Source organism: Trichoderma atroviride, chromosome 1, assembly GCF_020647795.1.
Source record: "Trichoderma atroviride chromosome 1, complete sequence".
NCBI lineage: Eukaryota > Fungi > Ascomycota > Sordariomycetes > Hypocreales > Hypocreaceae > Trichoderma > Trichoderma atroviride.
Window position 1 is genome coordinate 2,746,931 of NC_089400.1, and position 17,926 is coordinate 2,764,856.

The following is a 17,926-nucleotide window of genomic DNA, read 5'->3' on the forward strand; positions in this document are numbered from 1 at the left end:
GCGATTGCGCTTTGGCCTGTAATTGCATATCGCTGGATATATGAAACCGTCAAGCTGCTAGGTAGAGATAGACAAATAGACATGCTTTGTGTTGGAGACGTGGGCCGGCTCCGGGGCCTCCGAAGAGTGATGATGCCATTGAACTTCACCTGTATATGTCAGCGCCGGGCATCTGTATCCGGGCCCGCGCCGAACCCAATTACACGGGTTGTTTTCCAATGAGTCTATAAGCGATTATAGTGCCTGCTGTTTCATTCTGTTTTTGTGAGCTCTGTTGATGGCATATAAAAGCAGAAGCCATTCTAGTTAACACAGCCATTCATCCAGCACATACTACATTATACAATCTGTCAACAGCAAGGACTTTGAACTCACCAGACTGTGACGAAAACATGGTTTCTACAAAATACGACTTCAAGTGCGCTGTGATTACAGGAGGCGCTGGAGGTATTGGAAAAGGTCTCGCCATCGACTTCATCAAGCGAGGCAAAAAAGTCATCCTAGTCGGACGAACAAAGTCAAAACTCGAAGCTACTAGCAAGGAGATTGGAGCCGCCGCCTATTACGTCCTCGACACAGGAAGAATTCAAGACATTGCGCCTTTCATTACTCAAGTCTTATCAGACCATCCTGATGTTGACTGTCTGGTCAATAATGCGGGAGTACAGCGCCCGCTAGATGTGGTAAATGATGACCCAGCGACGCTTTTGGCAAAGGCAGATGAAGAAATCAACATCAATGTTCACGGGCCTTTGCATTTGGCAGTGGGCTTTCTGCCACACTTCAAGAAGTCCAATGGAACGCCTGTAATCATCAACGTCTCGAGCATTGTGGGCTACAATCCATTCTTGACCATCAACCCGGTTTATAACGGTACCAAAGCGTGGGTGCACTTCTGGACTATGAATCTGAGGACACAACTGCACCAAAATGGATATACCAACATTGGCGTGGTAGAAATCGTACCACCAACAGTGGCCACCGACCTTCACCGCGAAAGGGCAGATCCTGACGACAACAAGAAACACAAGAATAAGTCGGCACTCAGTATTGATGAGTTCCTGTCCGAGGTGAACCTTGGCCTTGATTCTGGAAAAGACACTATTGGGGCTGGTGCAGCACAGGACCTGGTTGAACGGTGGTATAGCGCCTACGGGGATGAATATGACGAGAAGACTGCTCGTGGTTGAGGATTTTCTATCTCTGAGAAAGTAATAAAAGTCGATAGGATTACAAGACATTGGAGGCCTACTAAAAAGTATTGTGTTTGGGATCCCCCCCCTCGTTCATCTATAGCTATCAAGTACAATATTAACCCTGCTTGACTCAACTGTGGGCTAGACTTTTCAACGATGCTGTGAGTTGATTCAATTCGTGTGGAATCACACTAAACCCACAATCTTCTCCTTTACCGCGTTCTTTGGCTTGATATTCATAAGTACCGTTACTCATAGAGCCGCCCTACAAGCGAACTAAAGGAAATCAAGGCAACAGTAACAAGCGAGAATACCATATAGAATAAATAGACAGGACATACTGAACAACTTGAATCATAACTTTGTTTGCATATGACCTGCTTCTTTCATTTAATGAGCGCAACGTGGAGGCCTTCGTGATTGCGGGCTTTCGTGTCTGAGTCCATGGGATACAATGTTTGGCCAAACATCATGGGCGAAAAAAAAAATTAATCTCAATACTAATCTATCGAACCTTAAGAATTGTTTCTATGGGCTAAATCGTAAGGTTAAGATGACAGCATTAAAGTGGCATAGGGGAAGAAACAGGCCTGGGATAGGAATTCCAAGTCGAAAGTTCCTCGAACCTCAAGAAGAGATGGGACTTGGCTTCAAGCTAAGACGACTATATAGCTCACGAGCTCGTCTATTACATCAGACCGGGGAACATATCTGCAAATCTCATGTTTTGCAGGTTTGGAAAGTCAGCCAAACAGCCCATGATTGTTGTTGACTCCTCATTGTCGAGCTGATCGCAGAGACTAGTATAGGGTGAGCCCGAAGAGGTTTTGCTCGTGGATAGAGACACGGTTAGAGCTTGGCTGAGGATGCTGACATTTACTGAGCGCCGTTTGCGATGTGGATACAGTAATATGCGAATAATGTCAATAGCTTCTTTCATTAGAGAGGTCTGGTATTTCCTGGCGACAACCTGAAACGTCTCCATAGCAGCTACAATTAGACTCAATGAAGCCTCGGTGTCAATGGCCAACGGCGTGCGGATGGTGTAGAACGACAGGCTGGCAACGTGGTGCCATGGGTAATTGTTTTCGGCCATTCTGCGAACCGCAACCAGGCCTCTAGCTAAAAAGTACAAATCAAATCTCAAGAGCTCATCGTCATGCCTGCTGTAATGTAGTGATATAGGCAGATTAAAAGGGGTTGACCTATCATATACGACTATATCTATTGGAAATAATGGATCCCGTCAATTGTTATTAGAGACTCATTGCGGGCAAGGTGTGAGCCGCCCTCTGAGTAATGAAAAGAATGATGGCGAGCGAGCAATTTCAAGATGTGTGTGTAAAGTAGTCGACGGCCTATTGTGGTAATCCAATGAGACCTTCTGTGGTAGGAAGGGGTGTTAGATGAGATGGTAAGCGCCACTAAAGAGAAGGACGGAGCTGTATTGTCCAGCGCCCGAGATGATGAAAATAATGATATTGTAAGGAAGATAAGTAATAGCAAAAGGAAATTTTGTGCCATATGGTAAATGCTACTGGCATAATCATCTGCTACCGTCATCAGTACTTCGGAACTTGTATGTAGATATCATCAGATTCGTACGCTCGGTAATATAGGGAAAAGGAAATTGATGGGTAAGTGATCTTTATCATCAAGGTTTGAATATCTATGGTAGCGCGCCACGGCGTTTTATAATCATTCTGGCGAGTGTCCCGATGAAAACAAGGGGGAAAAACCACTCGTCGGAACAGTAGAAAACGCCATTGGCACACGATTACGTACATAGGTAGGTAGTTTTCATGGACCATATCAAAGTATAAGTATAGCTTCCTGCTCAACTTGTTTAAGAGGAGAAAATAATTCGATTAAAAAGACTCGGAATAAATCCCTGTTATCAAATATGGCCTTGCTCCGAACCTGAACCTTCGGAGAGTCACCGGGCAATCTGGACCACTCTTTCGTAGAAAATGAAACGTTTCCAGACTCAGCCTCCGCGCCCTTTCGTCTCTCATGACGATATCCACATTATCCAACGAACCTCATTCTCTTATAGAGCGTAATAACGACAGGTCGACCTAAGCAGAGACAATAAGCGGGTATATCTCACAAGGATACAAAACAGGCAAGTGACTGACCTTACCTCACTTAGCTTCACCTCTCTATGGAGAGGCTACTAGACCCAGCAATCGCGGTAAGATGTAAGGCGCTGCTGGGGCCCATGACCATCCATGTTGGGGGACACCTGCCCCGACGTCCCCAGGGAAGGAAGGACAAGGACAGTAGATCTTATATATCATGGCGTCAGACCCTAGATCTTATGAATACAAGCTTTTTGATCCCCAGACACATGACCCTACGTTCTGTATCGTAGGTCTCACGCCCCGGATCAGCTTCATCTTTGAGGTCCACTCCTTGAAGCATGATAATCCATCCCCCGGTCTTATTTAGTAAGCCCGGCCGGGAAAGGCATTGTATTATACACCTATTGCGTTCCGTTAGCAGTATTAGAACTGGGAGCGGGGATGGGGGCCACTACGGGTGCTTGAACCTCGGGAATTACCCCAGGCTCGCTGTGAGCCACCCGGGTGTTAAGCTTGTGCACATCTCTAGCCGTATCTTCAACGGCTTCCAGCCAATCTGGACGAGAGATGGGGGGAGGAGGGGGAGGGAAGTACGTACGGTAGGTCGTTAAAGCAGCGCAAATCGCCATCGCGATTAGGCTAACGCATATGATGATCTCGATGGTCGACATTTGGTTTGGTTTGGTTGGGAATCGTTGCTGCGAGATGGGGGCGGCGTCGATAAAGAGACAAAAAACAAAACAAAATACAGTGTTAAAGTAACTAGGTATTCATAACTGTTGAACGAAGGTAAAATAGTAGGACGTAATGTGGTAGTATTCGTTGTTATCTGAATATGTAAACGTAGTGATCTAGAACTAGACTACTAGTAGGTTGGGGTTGGCTGGGTTATATACATGATATCACCCAGGTAACCGACGACCCGTTGGTGGTTCCTTCAACAATAACTAAGTAGGTATTCTAATCAAGGAAGAAAAGAGGAGCTTTATAAATAGCAGCAGCAGTAGCAGCAGTAGCAGCAGTAGCAGCAGTAGCAGCAGTAGCAGCAGTAGCAGCAGTAGCAGCAGTAGCAGCAGTAGCAGCAGTAGCAGCAGTAGCAGCAGTAGCATCAGTAGCAGCCACAAGAAGAGAGCCAAGTATAGACGTCTTAGCAACTGCAATTGGATCTCTTTGAAGAAGTATTCCTTGACCTTCACTTATCTTCTACTGAACAGCTGAAAGAAGTCATAAAGAAAAGCGGCCTAGGGTCATTATGCATCTTGCAACTGTCCTGTTTGAGCTGACAAAGACCCCAAAGCTGTCCTTGACTCTCGCTTTTGTGTACATGGTGTAAGCAACTTGCGGGCTGTTGATGCGTCTGCATTTCCTCGAATTCCTGGTTTCTTTTTTGCCCTTCCCATCTCTATGGCCATTGCTATATTCTCCACTTACTATACTTACACAAACACATCACATTCAATCGCTGTGCAAATTGTGCTTAACATGAATGAAGCTACCAGTTTCTCCACATTGGGTAGCAAGCATCTAGTCTCCGCGACGGTCAAGAAGTAAAACCATCACTTCCTCCCCACACTCTTCATTCCCTGCAGCAGCCTCCATGATATCCTCAGTCACAACAATCTCATCACCGCGTTGGCTTAGAAGAAGGTCTATAACCTGCTCGCCCTTATACCTATTGCTAGCTGCTGCTTTCACTACTTCCTTGGTTACAACAATCTCATCTCCACGTCGGCGCAGTAAAAGGTCTATAACCCGATGGCCTTTTTCCTCATTGCCAGCTGCTGCCTTGACCACTTCCTCGGTAATGGTAACCTCGTCTCCGCACCGATCAAGAAACAAGTCCAATAACTCCACACTCTCGTCAGAATTTCCCGCCGCCACCGCCTTAACCACCCCCTCTGTAATGACGACCTCGTCTCCGCGCCGGTTAAGAAGCAGTTCTAATATCTCTACGCTCTTCCAACAATTTGCCACCGCCGCCTTTAATAACTCCTCATTAACGACGACTTGGTCCCCTTGGCGGTCGAGAAATAGCTCTATTACCTCATCACCATACAAGCCTTCCGCCGCCGCAGTCTTAATCACCTCCTCCGTTATAGGGACTTGATCTCCACACCGCTCAAGGAGCAATTGCATTACACTTGCTCCGTGTCTTCTTGCTGCAATCTGCATCACCTTCTCTGTAACCAAGATCCGGTCCCCACACTTCCAAAGAAGTGATTTCATTGTTTCTTTGTAGGATGCTTCAGCAATAGTTTCAAACATCTCTTTAGTAACGGACATCTTGTCTCTATGTGAAAGCACTTGTTTCATCACTCGCTTGCCGTCGAACGAGTTTCCTGCCGCCGCTTCAACAACTTCCTCAGTAATGGGAACCTGGAGTCCGCCCCAGCCGAGAAGCAGTTCCATCACTCTTACATCGCCGTAATTTGTCGCTGCTGCCTTTACCACCTCTTCTGAAATAGGGACCTGGTCTCCGCGCCAATCGAAGAGGCTTTTTAATAACCTCCAGCCGTTGTTGCTATTTCCTGCCGCTGCTTTTACCACATCCTCAGTAACAGGGATCTGGTCTCCGCGCCGGTTAAAAAGCAGTCCCAGTACTTCGTTATCCTTGGAGGGGTTTCCCGCCGCAGCTATCACCACCTCTTCTGTAATAGGGATATAGTCTCGCCGGTCGAAAAGTATCGTCATTATTTCCTTGCCGCGTTTCCAATTTCCCGCCGCTGCTGTTGCCACCTCTTCAGTAACGGGAACTTGGTCTCCACGCTTATCAAGAAGCAGTGTTATCAGTTCGACCCCGAGGCTCATATTTCCTGCTGCTGCTGTCACTACCTTCTTAGTAAAAGGGACCCTATCCCCATACTTATCAAGAAGAAATAATAACAGTCTGTCTGCAATTGCTCCATTTCCCACTGCTGCTGCTACCACTCCTTCGGAAATAGGGGCCTGGTCTCCAAGCCAGTTGAGAAGTGATTCCAATACACCACCAGACCGATTACATGCGGCCACCTGTACCACCTCTTCGGTAATAGGAATCTGTTCTTGTCGGTTAAGAAGCACTGTTATTACTTCCTCCCCATACCGATTCCCTGCTGCTGCTTTCATCAACTCCTCGTCAATAGGGGCCTTTTCTCCACACAGGTCAAGAAAGAACCTCATCATTTGTTCATTAAAATGCCCAGCAATGAACGTCGCCACGTCCGTATTGATGGAAATCTGGTTTTGGTATCGTTTAAGCAGTTCCATAACCACCTCTTCTTTACTCGAGTCGTTTTCTGCTGCCGCCTCCAGCACTTCTCTGGTAAGAGAAATTTCATTTCCACGCTTATCAAGAAGCATTTTCATTATCTGTCCATCATATTTCTTTGCAATAGTTTTCACAATCTCTTTAGTAATAGGGATTTGATCACTGTGCCGGTCAAGAAGCATTTTCATTACTTCTCCGCTTCCGTCCCGCTCCAATATGATTTTCATTGCTCCCTTGGTGATAGGACTCCGATCTTGGCTTCGGTCAAGAAGCAGTACCATCAATCCGTTCCAAAAACTGACCATCGTCACCACCTCTTTGGTAAGTGGCAACTGATCACCATACTGGCTAATGAAACGTTTCTTTTCTTCATCCCCCTTATAAACTAGAAAAAGCGGTTTTCTAATTCTTCTGGTGATGGGAAAACCACGGCGTTCAAAAAGTAGCTTTACCATTGCACCGTATACCCTATTTCTTGCCGCTGCAATCATCACCTCCTCGGAAACAGGCATCTGGTCTCTAAGCTGATCAAGAAGCAGTGTCATCATCTGTACACCACGGTGTTCAGCGATATATTGCACAATTTCCAAGGTAATAGGTACTCGATCTCCGTATCGGTCGAGGAGTAATTGTATTATCTCATAGCCAGTCTTTTTATTTGCCGCCGCTGCCTTTACCACCCCTTCTGTAACAGGAGCCTGGTCTCCGCACCACTTGAGGAGTAGCTTCATCACTACTAGGCCATCGACATAGTTCAGCGCGGCTGCTTTCATCACCTCCTCGGTAATAGGGTTCATTTCGCTGGACTGGCTGATGAGGAGTCTCAGCATTGCCTCGCCACTGCCGCTATTTCTCGCCGCCGCCTTTAAAATATCCTCAGTGATAAGAATTTGACTGTCATGCTGATCCTGAAGAAGCTTCATGATTTGAATATCATGTCGTCCTGCAATTTGGATTATCCCGTACTCTGTAACCTCAACGTAATCTCCTCTTCGCCCTAAGATATCAGCTGCCACTTCCAACTCTCCAGCTTTCCATTTAGGGCTGTGTGTCGAATCCATAGCTAAAGATTGCAGATAGGTCCTTCCATGTGGCGTATTGTAAGATTCTATCGCTTTTTCCAGCCTATCGGCTGCATCATAATATAGCCATGCATCTTTTAGTAGCTGCCCGATGCAATTCAATCTGGCTGCCTTTCCTAGGTGATTCGTGGTTCCAGAAACTCGGCTGTTGAGGAACTCGTCGTAGTCACAACTATCCCCTAGCCTTTCTATGGACAGCCCCCAGTCCCAAACAAGTAGAAGTTGACGGTTAGGAGAGACTTCTGGCCATCCGAAAGAAGCCTGAGGTGGATGCCTGGGAGTAGCGGCAGTTACAATAACACAAAAGTAATCCTCGCATGGTCTGATGATCATCGGTTTCGATGCGCCCGACACAAAAAAAAATGATGTCTCCCTGACGAATGGCCTTTGCGGAAGCTTGCATGGTCCAGATGACATGCTCTTCTTTATAGTCAGAATCAGAGTCCGAGTCAGAGTCAGAGTCAGAGTCTTTGTCTATGTGAATGTTCACACCCACGTCCTGCTCATCGTTCCACGCATCGGAAGTTGATATGGAAGATACCGTACCAATCACACGCCCCTGAGTCTGAATTATTGCGAAATCCTCAATGTTCCAAGTTTCAATAGCTGCTTGTTCTCCAGTAAAGGACCGGATAAGTTTATGAAAGAGGTCTTTCCACGGAGTATTGTAGTCAGGCATCAGTTCAACCGGAATTTCCGAGCTCATACCCAGCAAAGCATAAATCTTATCTCGCCGGTCCTTGGCCTTGCGGTTGTGGTACATGTCTACCAATTCCCCCAGGGAGCGTCTGCTAAGAGAAAATTTGTCAAAATCACCAGCGATATGCTTAGGTCGGAGACCGGCGTTTTTTATAAGATATATTGCTGAACGGATTCGGCTCTGTAGTTCTTGGTCTTTGAGGGCCAGATTCAAGGCTATCAACCCGGCGCAGAATGCGTCTCCGTCAATCTCTATAGAATGACACATGATTAGGACGTGCCTAGCTGCGGCAACCTCTTGGAGCACCTATAGCAACTGGCTTTTAGTAAATGTCTCCCATTTTCAATGAATCTTCTTTCTGACCTACCCATATGCGTTGGAACCACGATCGTTGAAGAATCGTGCGTATTGCCTCGTCATTTGAAGACTCCGTCAAGTGGCCGTCCGCAGCACGGCCTATTTCCTCGACTGCCAGACTCGTATCGGCTGAATGGGTGCCATCTATCGTCTCTTCAAGCCATACAATGACCTGACTCGCCCTAGAGTAGATGTTCATCATATATTGGACTTGAAGGCTGCGCTCTTCATTGTCGTCCTGATTAATGCAAATGCCATCGGCCCAGACGATTCGCTCAAATGAACCATCTCGAAGACGTAATAGCGCCGTGTGAAGATTCTCAGTAATGTATAAGTCATCTCCGCCAACGCAAATGCGGCGGGGCTTCTCTTCGGAGCCCCATACGTAAGATAAAGCCTCGTAGAGGTGAGTGCCTTTCCCTGAGCTCAGAAGAGGGTAATGGACAAGGTGACATTGTATTATAGCATCTTCGTCTGGATGTGGCAGCAATCGAAGTAAGCGGATACAACCAACCGGCAAAGGAGAATAGCGGTAGGTAGATGTTGGATTGGAGATTGCGTTCGAGATTGTATGGAGTTTGGCGTCACGTCCTGCAATCTCCGTCGGAGACGAGGTGGTATCGCTTCGTATGCCAGGATCTGCACTCTCATTGGAGCTCGCGGCTCTCTGCTGTATTTTCTCTAAAACCATGGCCTCCTGATATATAGCCAAGTGTCGCATCTAGTGAAGCTTTGACGATGGTAATGCTGAGCGATGCGCCAGTTTTAACAGTGGCATTGCACGAGGCTCCTTAAGATGCAATTGAGCCTCATCTGACAATAGTCTCTCGATGGCTAATTTATTTCGCACAAGGGCCTCAGCTGACTTGTTAATGGGTCACATGATTAAGGAAGGAATATGCACTTAGCAAGAAGGATGATATTAATCTACCTGCAATTCTCGCCTTGTTAAAGAGGGGAATTGATGTAGGGAAAAGTTATCCAACACCCCAATTTCATTATCCAGCACCCCAGCTGTATTAAATATGCAACTGCTGAGTACATTAAGGAGTTGTGGCATCAGCAGCATCAATGACATTACTAGCAGAAGCAGCAGCAGCAGTACAGATAGCAAAGGTACATGTAGTAGAGATAGCAGTGATAGCCCACACTATAGCTGGAGTGCTGGATAACAGAATTGGGGCGCTGGATAACTTTCCCTCCATGTATCCTGGCAGCTGTTTAGGCTAAAGTCGCATATAGAGACATTAGCATCAAGTCGCTCGCTTCTATGTCAACGAATTTATGCTGCTGGCACGACTTTGCTTGTGGCGCATACCAAATAGCGATACTATTCAGACGCCATAAGAACGATGGTGAAGCGAAGAATAAAAAGAAGGACAATGTTATACGCCACATTCCGCCATAAGTATGTACATGGCATGATCTGCCACAGCGGCTCGTCATCACACCATGGCGTTTGAGTATATCCTCTATCTAGAAGCCACTGTAACTCAAATAACATGGCTTGGAATTGATGCCAATCTATACTTTTATAAGAACCATCTTCCGCAGCAGTTGCCATCATATCTATTTAAGTATTGGCTTCACCAGTGCTTCATCGCGTTTCCCACGCACGCATTTCTCATGCTACTGCTCCTATTTTAAGTATCTCCTATATAATTACCAATCATCATGGCTGCTATCAATCAGCCAACTACTTCTATCAGGACTTTCCCTTCCACGTTGAGATTCTTTCAAGATATGGATAAACATCTTGACTCATTCCCTCGTTTCAGCCACTCGATTCATGGCAACCGCGGGCCGCATTTGGGTCAAGCCTTTCTTCCCATCTTCGATGTAAGAGAACTGCAAGACTGTTTTGAGCTTCACGGCGAGTTACCTGGAGTCAAAAAAGAGAACATGAAAATCGAGTTCAAGGGCTCCAAGTCCCTAGAAGTCAGCGGCTTTGTTGAAAACTCGTGCCAGCTACCTCTCAACCAAAGAGACGACGGAGATACGCCCAATGATGCTGCTGGGAAAGATACAAAGACCGCAGAGGTAATTTGAGTCAAAGTGGCCATCTTATGAACTTGAAAGGACTAACTGTGGATTTATGCAGCACGATAGTGTTAAATACTGGGTTGCGGAGAGAAATATAGGCGAGTTCTACCGCGCATTCACCTTTCCGCAGCGTGTCCAGCAGAATGGCACCACCGCGACGCTTGAAAGCGGTGTCCTCACTATACGCATCCCGAAAATGGCAGATGACGACTTGGATACCCATGTGATTCCTATTTCATGAGTGCCGAATAGGAGTACGGCCGCTGCTCAAATCGGTTATGCTGGAAGTTTCTGCGCGGCCTCTGTCCTTTTTGCTGTGATAAATGAGGCCACGCATTGAGAAAAGATTTAATTGCGTTTGTAAATTTACCTATGTTGTAATTTAGTCAATTTGATAAATACGGCATTATTAGGAAGCTATGAGACCGCTCTTCTTATTAACGCTGTGAATTTGGCTCATCAGCCCTCAGCTCACAAACGGTGCGCATTAGGCGCCAATACTTGTTTGAACGAATTGGATTCTGCCATGAAAAATATAAAGCGATCAATTATCTCATTATTACTTCACATCTTGAACAGTGACCAACATATAGCCTCGGTTCATCTCGGGTGCCAACTTATATCAGGCAGTTTATCTCCTGATTTCTCTTGGTGGCTTCAAAGCTTATTTAACACCTAGAAACGACCGAAAAACAATCCCGATAATCCTCCAACGGTAGCTGTAGCTGATTGGCGCAAGTGGGCTGAGCGGTGACTTGACTTTGGTTTTGTGGCTGATGAGCTGTGAAGTTAACTTCAACCATCATGCAATGTACAGCAGCCAGCCAATTATTTGGATAATATATGCTGCTTTCCGCATGTTCAACTTGTAAATGAGGCATAAACCAAGACCTTGCATCACTCTGATACTGATTAAAAGGCACATAAAAGAGCAGCGTTGCAAGTTAGTTTTGGCTTGTAGGCGCAAATAACTTACTTCATTCCTCATCGAACGGCAAAATGCCCACATCCAGCATTGCCATTGTTGGAGTCGGCCAAGTTGGCGCCGCTGCTGCCTATGCGCTCATTCTAGGTTCAATCGCCAATGAATTGCTCTTGGTTGACAAGAATGTGAGCTTGAGAGACGGCCAAGTCTGCGATCTCTCAGATGTAGCGTATAGCTGCAATAGCCGAACGAAGGTACGAGCAGCCAGTTACCAACAGGCGGGCCAATGCGATATTATAGTGATTACCGCGGGATCAAGGCACATTACAGGTAAAGAACTAGGAAACCCCCAAGGATGCCTACCTTTGCCACTTGGGCTTATACAGACTCTATAGACCATACTTACCCCGAATGTGTCCATCGAAATATCTCAACTATCAGGACCATACTCGACGGAATGAAGCCTCTTAAATCAGACGCTGTTCTGCTTGTCGTCTCGAGTCCTGTCGATTTACTCACATCCCTTGTCCTGCAGCTCTCCCAGCTTCCGCCGTCTCAAGTCCTGGGCTCAGGCACGTATTTGGACTCTATACGACTTCGGGGGATGTTGGCGGATAGGCTTGGGGTAAGCAGCCAATGGATACTGCACACAGGAAGATCCGACGCATCGCTAACGAGTTTATCAGGTCGCGGCAAAGTCAATTGACGCATTCGTACTGGGCGTGCAGGGGGAATCGCAGGTGACGGCCTGGTCTGCCGCAACAGTTGGCGGCGTCCCAATCAACGAGTGTCTCTCAAAAGGGGCTTTGATCAATCGTGCCGGACTTTCTAGCGAGTGCCAGAACCGATCACAAGGTATAATTCGGGCGAAAGGAGCAACACCATTTGGCATTGGTTCCGTCGTGTCCGGCATCTGCTCTTCCATCATTCTGGATAAAGGCACCGTTCATCCTATAAGCCACTTCCAGCCGTCTTTTGGCTGTTGCTTCAGCTTGCCTGTGGTGCTAGGAAGGAGAGGAATACAACGCAAAGTCCAGATGTCGCTAGACTTTGACGAAGACGCTCAGATAACGGATTCGGCAACGGCACTCAAGAGGAGGATTGATCAAGTGCATGGTGGCAGCTAAACACTTAAGAGTACTCCGAAAAATAACATGGGGAGGGCGAAGAAGGTGAAGAAGGAATGGAAAAGTACGTGTAAGAGAGATTCATATAGCAGGTCTTGTTGAACTGATGAACGTAGTTGCAAGGTACAGATTGATACTACTACTGCTGGTACTGTTACTATTGTTGCTACTGCTATTATTATATCCGGATTATGGGTATTAATGAGAGCATCGCTGAGGGCCTACCTTGATTCACTTGCCGCAACTCGGTTTGACGGATTGTCTTGATACAATTGCTTCACCTGTTTTGACGCGATTCAGATTCACCACCCAAAAGACATATCGTCCAATCTAAGACTTCTGAATCTCCTCCTTGAAATGGGTAATATAAGTTGAAATTAGGTAATATTTACCGCGGCATATCAGAAGAATCTGAATATAATGCGATTATTCACTAGCGCAGTCTCGGCTCTTGCCGCCAAATGATGCATCAGTTTTACTATAACGGGATACCTAAAAGATTTTCGATCAGATTACAAACACAATTTTATCCATTTGCAGGAGTTTATCTTTGCTTTTGCATCTCTGGCACAGTCTTTGCACTATCACGATTGCGAAAGCGACATGTGATTTTTACAGTGGTCATGGACTCATGCCGACGTCAACATGACGTTACCCATATCGCTTCTGCCATGGCAATGTTTATAATAGCATGGCTAGCCCTATCAAAACAATGTTAGCGAGCACGAGGTAAAGCTAAAAGCTTCCATTGGATGCCCTTGTCGTTATGTGGTCTCTGATACAGCGTCACCAAATCCGGGCTCATGTAGAGCGAGAGCTGGCACAAACACCAAAATCAACGGGTAAGCCATCAGCCAAAAGCCCTAGTGACCTCGAAAATTCTCGACACCCATCTGTGAATCCCAACGGAAAATCTTGGTCCAATGGCGTTCCAAGCTCGGACGAGGAGCAGCCGGGCAATTCAGCCAAGGGACAGCAGCAGCACATCTTGGTCAAAAGCGAGCCCGGGGACTCTCTCAACCCACAGAACTGGCCGTTGATTTTCCGATGCAAGAACATTGCCATCTTGTCAATTCTCATCTTCGTCCAAGGCTGGGCGGGTGCTTCTGAATCAATGGCAAACTCGGTAGCCAGTTCAAAATTCCATGTTAGTCGAACCGCTCAGAACTTGGACACGGCCATGTATCTTTTCGGCATCGGGACCGGCGCTCCGTTTACGGGGCCGTTGTCCGAGACGGTGGGGAGGAATCCGGTGTACTTGGGAGCCACTTTCTGCTACCTCTTCTTCGTCTTTGGGTCGGCCATGGCAACGACTTTCGGAGGTCGCATTACGTGCCGCTACTTTGTGGGCTTGTTCTCCAGCGCCACTCTGGGGATCAATGGATCGAGCGTCAGAGATCAGTTTAGGGATGTGAAGAGAGCATTCGTTTTCCCAATAATAGCTTGGGTCAACGTAATAGGTAAGTTGACGGTGTCTCCTCACACAAAGCCAATCAACGGACACTGATGCTCTCCTTCTGGCAAAGGCCCTTTGGCTGCTCCTGTTGCAAGCGGATGGTTGGTATCCAATCCAAGCTTGGGCTGGCACTGGCCCGACTGGATGACTTTAATCATATCCGGTGCCGCATTCATTATTGCGGTGCTGTTTCTGCCAGAGACATACTTGCCACTGCTTCTAGACTGGAAAGCAAAAGAACTTCGACGTGCAACCGGCGATGTGCGGTTCACGTCCGAACACGCAATGGCAGCCAATTTCTTCAGTCGCCTGAAACACAATGTGAAACTTGGCATTACCTTTTACCAAACGGAAATCATCGTAACGGTGCTGGGCTTCTACCTGCTCCTGCTGTACACGCTGCTCTTCACCTCCCTCTCAGGCTTCGACTTCATCTTCAAGGACACGTATCAGCTGTCTACCGGGCTCACCGGCAGCTGCTTTGCCTCCATTGCGGCGGGATCGACAGTCTTCACGCTCAGCGCGCCCGGCTTATACAACTGGGCTCGCAGCGATACGGAACATGTGCACGGCGCCCACGTCGAGCCCGAGTTCCGCCTGTGGCCTGCCATTGTCACGGCGCCCATGCTGCCCGTCTGTCTCTTCTGGCTCGGCTGGACCAACTATCCTCGCATATCCATCTGGTGCGGATTGGGCGCCTGTTTTGTCTTTGGCATCGTCTTGACTGCCTTTTACGTGAGCAGCTACGAGTACATCATAGACAGCTACGGCGAGCACTCGGCCATTGCTCTTGCAAGCGTCACCGCCGTCCGGTATTTGGCCGCGGGAGGAATGGTCATGGCCACGCGCCCAATGTATTCGGGCATTGGCGTACACTGGACATTGACAATCATGGGTTGTATTGCAGCTATACTCAGCCCTGCGCCCCTTTTACTCTGGCATTACGGCCCCAAGCTCCGGCAGAGGAGCAAGTACGCAAAGGATCCATAGCGATAGATGCATGCATAGCGTCCTGCTTGATAGAAAGAATTAGATTTGTACCAGAGTTCGAAAACGAAGAAGCAGGAGATGATGTTGGCTAGGATAAATGCAAAGTAGTAGCAGTTGAGTAACAGCAATTCAACGCTCGTGGACAAAAGCGGCATCGCTCGCCTCTGGCTAAGCCGTAGATAGACGGCTCCATGTTATGTAAGCCAACCACATCCTATTGTCCCAATACGGCTAGACGCATCACGCTCGTCAGATGAGATCTTGAATCTCTTGCCGCAAGTGCGTATCACATCCGTCATGCTAAAGCCACAATGTTAGGGGCTGGGGATAGACACCTACTGTCTGACGTGTTGCCGGAGGAACGTCGCGACGAGATGATGCGGTAGCCAATGAATGACTTCTTTTCTTATCGTGCTGGCAGTATCTATATCCTCGCCCATGCTGGACAGCTCACCGATCCTGAGCAAGGCAGGGAGGACAGGATACGATATCAAGCCCTTGAAAGGAGAGCGCAAAGACAAGCAAACATCCAGACACACACTAGACCTAGTCCAAGCAGGCATCTTATCAAAACCCGACCTGCCAGGGCCAGCTGCAGGATTGCCAGGCCCTCGCATCGCTGTATCCCTAGCATCAGCGTCCAGCGCCTCGTTTCTCATTTTCTACCGTTAATCTCTCTTTCCGGTATCTATTTAGTGCACGCGGCTCCACTCCCCCATGCCCGTCAGACCGGCTCGGTAACGCGGTGTGAAAAAGACCCCAGGCCCCGGTTTTTATTTTGGCTGGATCCAAGGTCCGGGCGTCATCCGCCTGTCAAAAGAGGCTTCGAACTTTTCATGCTGCTGCACACCACGAGTATGTAATGATTGCCTAACAGTTTTGCCTGTAAAGGGAATGGGCTCGGGGTTTATTGGAGGTCATGCTTGAGATTCAAACGATCTGGCTTTAGGGCCCCCCCCTTGTTGGCCTGGAGAGAATCAAGTGCCGGGGGGAGAGAGTTCGCCAATAGGCGGTCTTGTTCTTCATCACGGGGGCGGTGTCTTGCCAAGCGGATTACTTCATCGCTTCATAATGAGAGACTCAAGCAAAGACATTGAGCAAGAAAGGGGAAAAGTCTAGGTGATTTCATATACCACCTCATGTGTCGAAAACAGCGAAACGCATGCAAGCCTTCACTCGCAGTAATGCCTACTTATGCATATTTCGGAGACTTCATAGATACTACCCCGACCTTCCTCATCCGAACCCGCTTCTCCGCCGTATTGCTGTTTGCAGTCGTTTGCTTTCCGACCTGACCTTCAAGGGGCAGATCGCCAGCCAGTCAGAGCCAGGCCCATCATGCAGCCATGCACAAAGGGCCCTTATGCTAGTCCTTGTACCTACTGTGCCACTTTCAATAGAGGTAGTACCTACATCGCTGTCCGAACCACGACATACATCTCCGGGCGCTGTGCACCTGACCTCGACCTGGCGCTCATCACAAACTGCAAAGTCCCAGATGGCGCGCTAGGAGCCGCAACTAGCCGGCTAGCTACGTAACAGGATTGGCACGATTGGCACGAATGCTTTGTACAATGTGTAGGTAGCTTTGTAGGTGCATGGGACTATGGAGTCTCGTGTTTCTAAACTTGGTCATTGATGGGAGGGCTGGGGCTGGGCGGATCGAAAAGAGAAGCAGGGTCGAAGCCGGGAAACATGGGGAATGCCACGCGCTAGGAAGGGGGAGGGGGCCTTCCATGTCTGTTGGAATAGACGATGGACAGGGTTTGCCTCTCGTCTGCGCAAAGTAACTTATACCGTGCTGCCACCGCCATCATTGTCTTGCTCCCCCCCATCTTCTTCTCCATCTTAGATTGAATACAGCCGGTACTCTGGATAGCAAAAGAGTAAAGAAAAGACATCATTCCAGCCCATCAGTATACCATCCACCAAGAGCAACAGCGAAAACCACAATGGGCTCTCTTGTTTCCACAATGGGCTCAAAGAGTTCCAAGACTGCCGCCACGAACCCCGAAGGCAAGCCGCGGTACTGGTACCGAGACAACTTCTTCCTCACAAACGACAAGGCATATCTCGAGCCTCAGGCCATCAATGCCGTCTTCGAGTCCGACCTCATGTGGTGGAACGACCCGCTGCCAGAAGGCCAGATGCAGAAGATGATATCCAATTGCATGACAATGAGCATATACCACGTTCCCGAGTCAGAGAAGCAAATGCAGAGTGCGTCAATCTCTTCTTCCTTCTTTTTTTCCTGTCGTCCCTGTGTACATTCAGTTCGCCAAATCCGTTGTTACTTCACAAGCTGACTGTTTTTGCGGCCAATAGAAAACGGAGCGCCTCGGCGACCACACGGGTCCAATGTAAAGCTCGTGGGCCTTGCTCGTGTCGTGACCGACTACGTCACATTTGCCTACCTCACCGACGTCTTTATCCTTGAAGAGTTCCAGAGGCGCGGGCTCGCCAGCTGGATGATGCAGGGCCTCAAAGAACTTGTCGAGGAGTGGCCAAACCTGCGAGGCCTCGTCCTCATGACGCACGACAAATCCGCCGCAAAAATGTACCAGCGCGAGCTGGGAGCTCTTGACTGGGACCAAGGTCCGTCTGCGGGATTGGTGCTGCTGGAGATGCCCGGTGGCGGCGTCAAGGATCTCCCAGAGGATCACAAATGAGACTGGCGGTCCTTACTCTGCCTTGGTCTTTTCGTTTTCCGTTTCCACCT

At 48.0% G+C, this 17,926-nt stretch overlaps 8 protein-coding genes across 8 annotated transcripts; 6 read left to right on the forward strand and 2 right to left on the reverse strand.

Moving 5' to 3' along the window:
• The first annotated feature begins 46 nt into the window (after nucleotides 1-46).
• On the forward strand, nucleotides 47-1,540 carry TrAtP1_001019 (uncharacterized protein). Its single transcript, XM_014090951.2, has 2 exons — nucleotides 47-264; nucleotides 328-1,540. The coding sequence occupies exon 2, from the start codon at nucleotides 393-395 to the stop codon at nucleotides 1,188-1,190; it is 798 nt and encodes a 265-aa protein (XP_013946426.1). The 5' UTR covers nucleotides 47-264; nucleotides 328-392; the 3' UTR covers nucleotides 1,191-1,540.
• A 344-nt stretch (nucleotides 1,541-1,884) lies between these two features.
• TrAtP1_001020 (uncharacterized protein) lies at nucleotides 1,885-2,292 on the reverse strand (the record flags this gene model as incomplete). Its single annotated transcript, XM_014090952.1, has 1 exon — nucleotides 1,885-2,292. One exon carries the CDS (start codon nucleotides 2,290-2,292, stop codon nucleotides 1,885-1,887), a length of 408 nt encoding a protein of 135 aa, XP_013946427.1.
• Nucleotides 2,293-4,744: 2,452 nt separating this feature from the next.
• On the reverse strand, nucleotides 4,745-9,774 carry TrAtP1_001021 (uncharacterized protein). Its single transcript, XM_066110826.1, has 2 exons — nucleotides 8,677-9,774; nucleotides 4,745-8,615 (listed from the first exon to the last, which is right to left on the reverse strand). The coding sequence occupies exon 2, from the start codon at nucleotides 8,024-8,026 to the stop codon at nucleotides 4,805-4,807; it is 3,222 nt and encodes a 1,073-aa protein (XP_065966899.1). The 5' UTR covers nucleotides 8,027-8,615; nucleotides 8,677-9,774; the 3' UTR covers nucleotides 4,745-4,804.
• Nucleotides 9,775-10,177: 403 nt separating this feature from the next.
• On the forward strand, nucleotides 10,178-11,154 carry TrAtP1_001022 (uncharacterized protein). The gene is made up of 2 exons (XM_014090954.2): nucleotides 10,178-10,706; nucleotides 10,768-11,154. The coding sequence occupies exons 1-2, from the start codon at nucleotides 10,341-10,343 to the stop codon at nucleotides 10,948-10,950; spliced, it is 549 nt and encodes a 182-aa protein (XP_013946429.1). The 5' UTR covers nucleotides 10,178-10,340; the 3' UTR covers nucleotides 10,951-11,154.
• A 554-nt stretch (nucleotides 11,155-11,708) lies between these two features.
• On the forward strand, nucleotides 11,709-12,761 carry TrAtP1_001023 (uncharacterized protein; the record flags this gene model as incomplete). The annotated part of the gene is made up of 3 exons (XM_014090955.2): nucleotides 11,709-11,964; nucleotides 12,030-12,259; nucleotides 12,321-12,761. The coding sequence occupies 3 exons, from the start codon at nucleotides 11,709-11,711 to the stop codon at nucleotides 12,759-12,761; spliced, it is 927 nt and encodes a 308-aa protein (XP_013946430.2).
• Nucleotides 12,762-13,527: 766 nt separating this feature from the next.
• Nucleotides 13,528-15,207, forward strand: TrAtP1_001024 (uncharacterized protein; the record flags this gene model as incomplete). The annotated part of the gene is made up of 2 exons (XM_014090956.2): nucleotides 13,528-14,221; nucleotides 14,288-15,207. 2 exons carry the CDS (start codon nucleotides 13,528-13,530, stop codon nucleotides 15,205-15,207), a joined length of 1,614 nt encoding a protein of 537 aa, XP_013946431.2.
• A 1,952-nt stretch (nucleotides 15,208-17,159) lies between these two features.
• Nucleotides 17,160-17,513, forward strand: TrAtP1_001025 (uncharacterized protein; the record flags this gene model as incomplete). The annotated part of the gene is made up of 1 exon (XM_014090957.2): nucleotides 17,160-17,513. The coding sequence occupies one exon, from the start codon at nucleotides 17,160-17,162 to the stop codon at nucleotides 17,511-17,513; it is 354 nt and encodes a 117-aa protein (XP_013946432.2).
• Nucleotides 17,514-17,675: 162 nt separating this feature from the next.
• Nucleotides 17,676-17,876, forward strand: TrAtP1_001026 (uncharacterized protein; the record flags this gene model as incomplete). The annotated part of the gene is made up of 1 exon (XM_066110827.1): nucleotides 17,676-17,876. The coding sequence occupies one exon, from the start codon at nucleotides 17,676-17,678 to the stop codon at nucleotides 17,874-17,876; it is 201 nt and encodes a 66-aa protein (XP_065966900.1).
• Nucleotides 17,877-17,926: the final 50 nt, after the last annotated feature.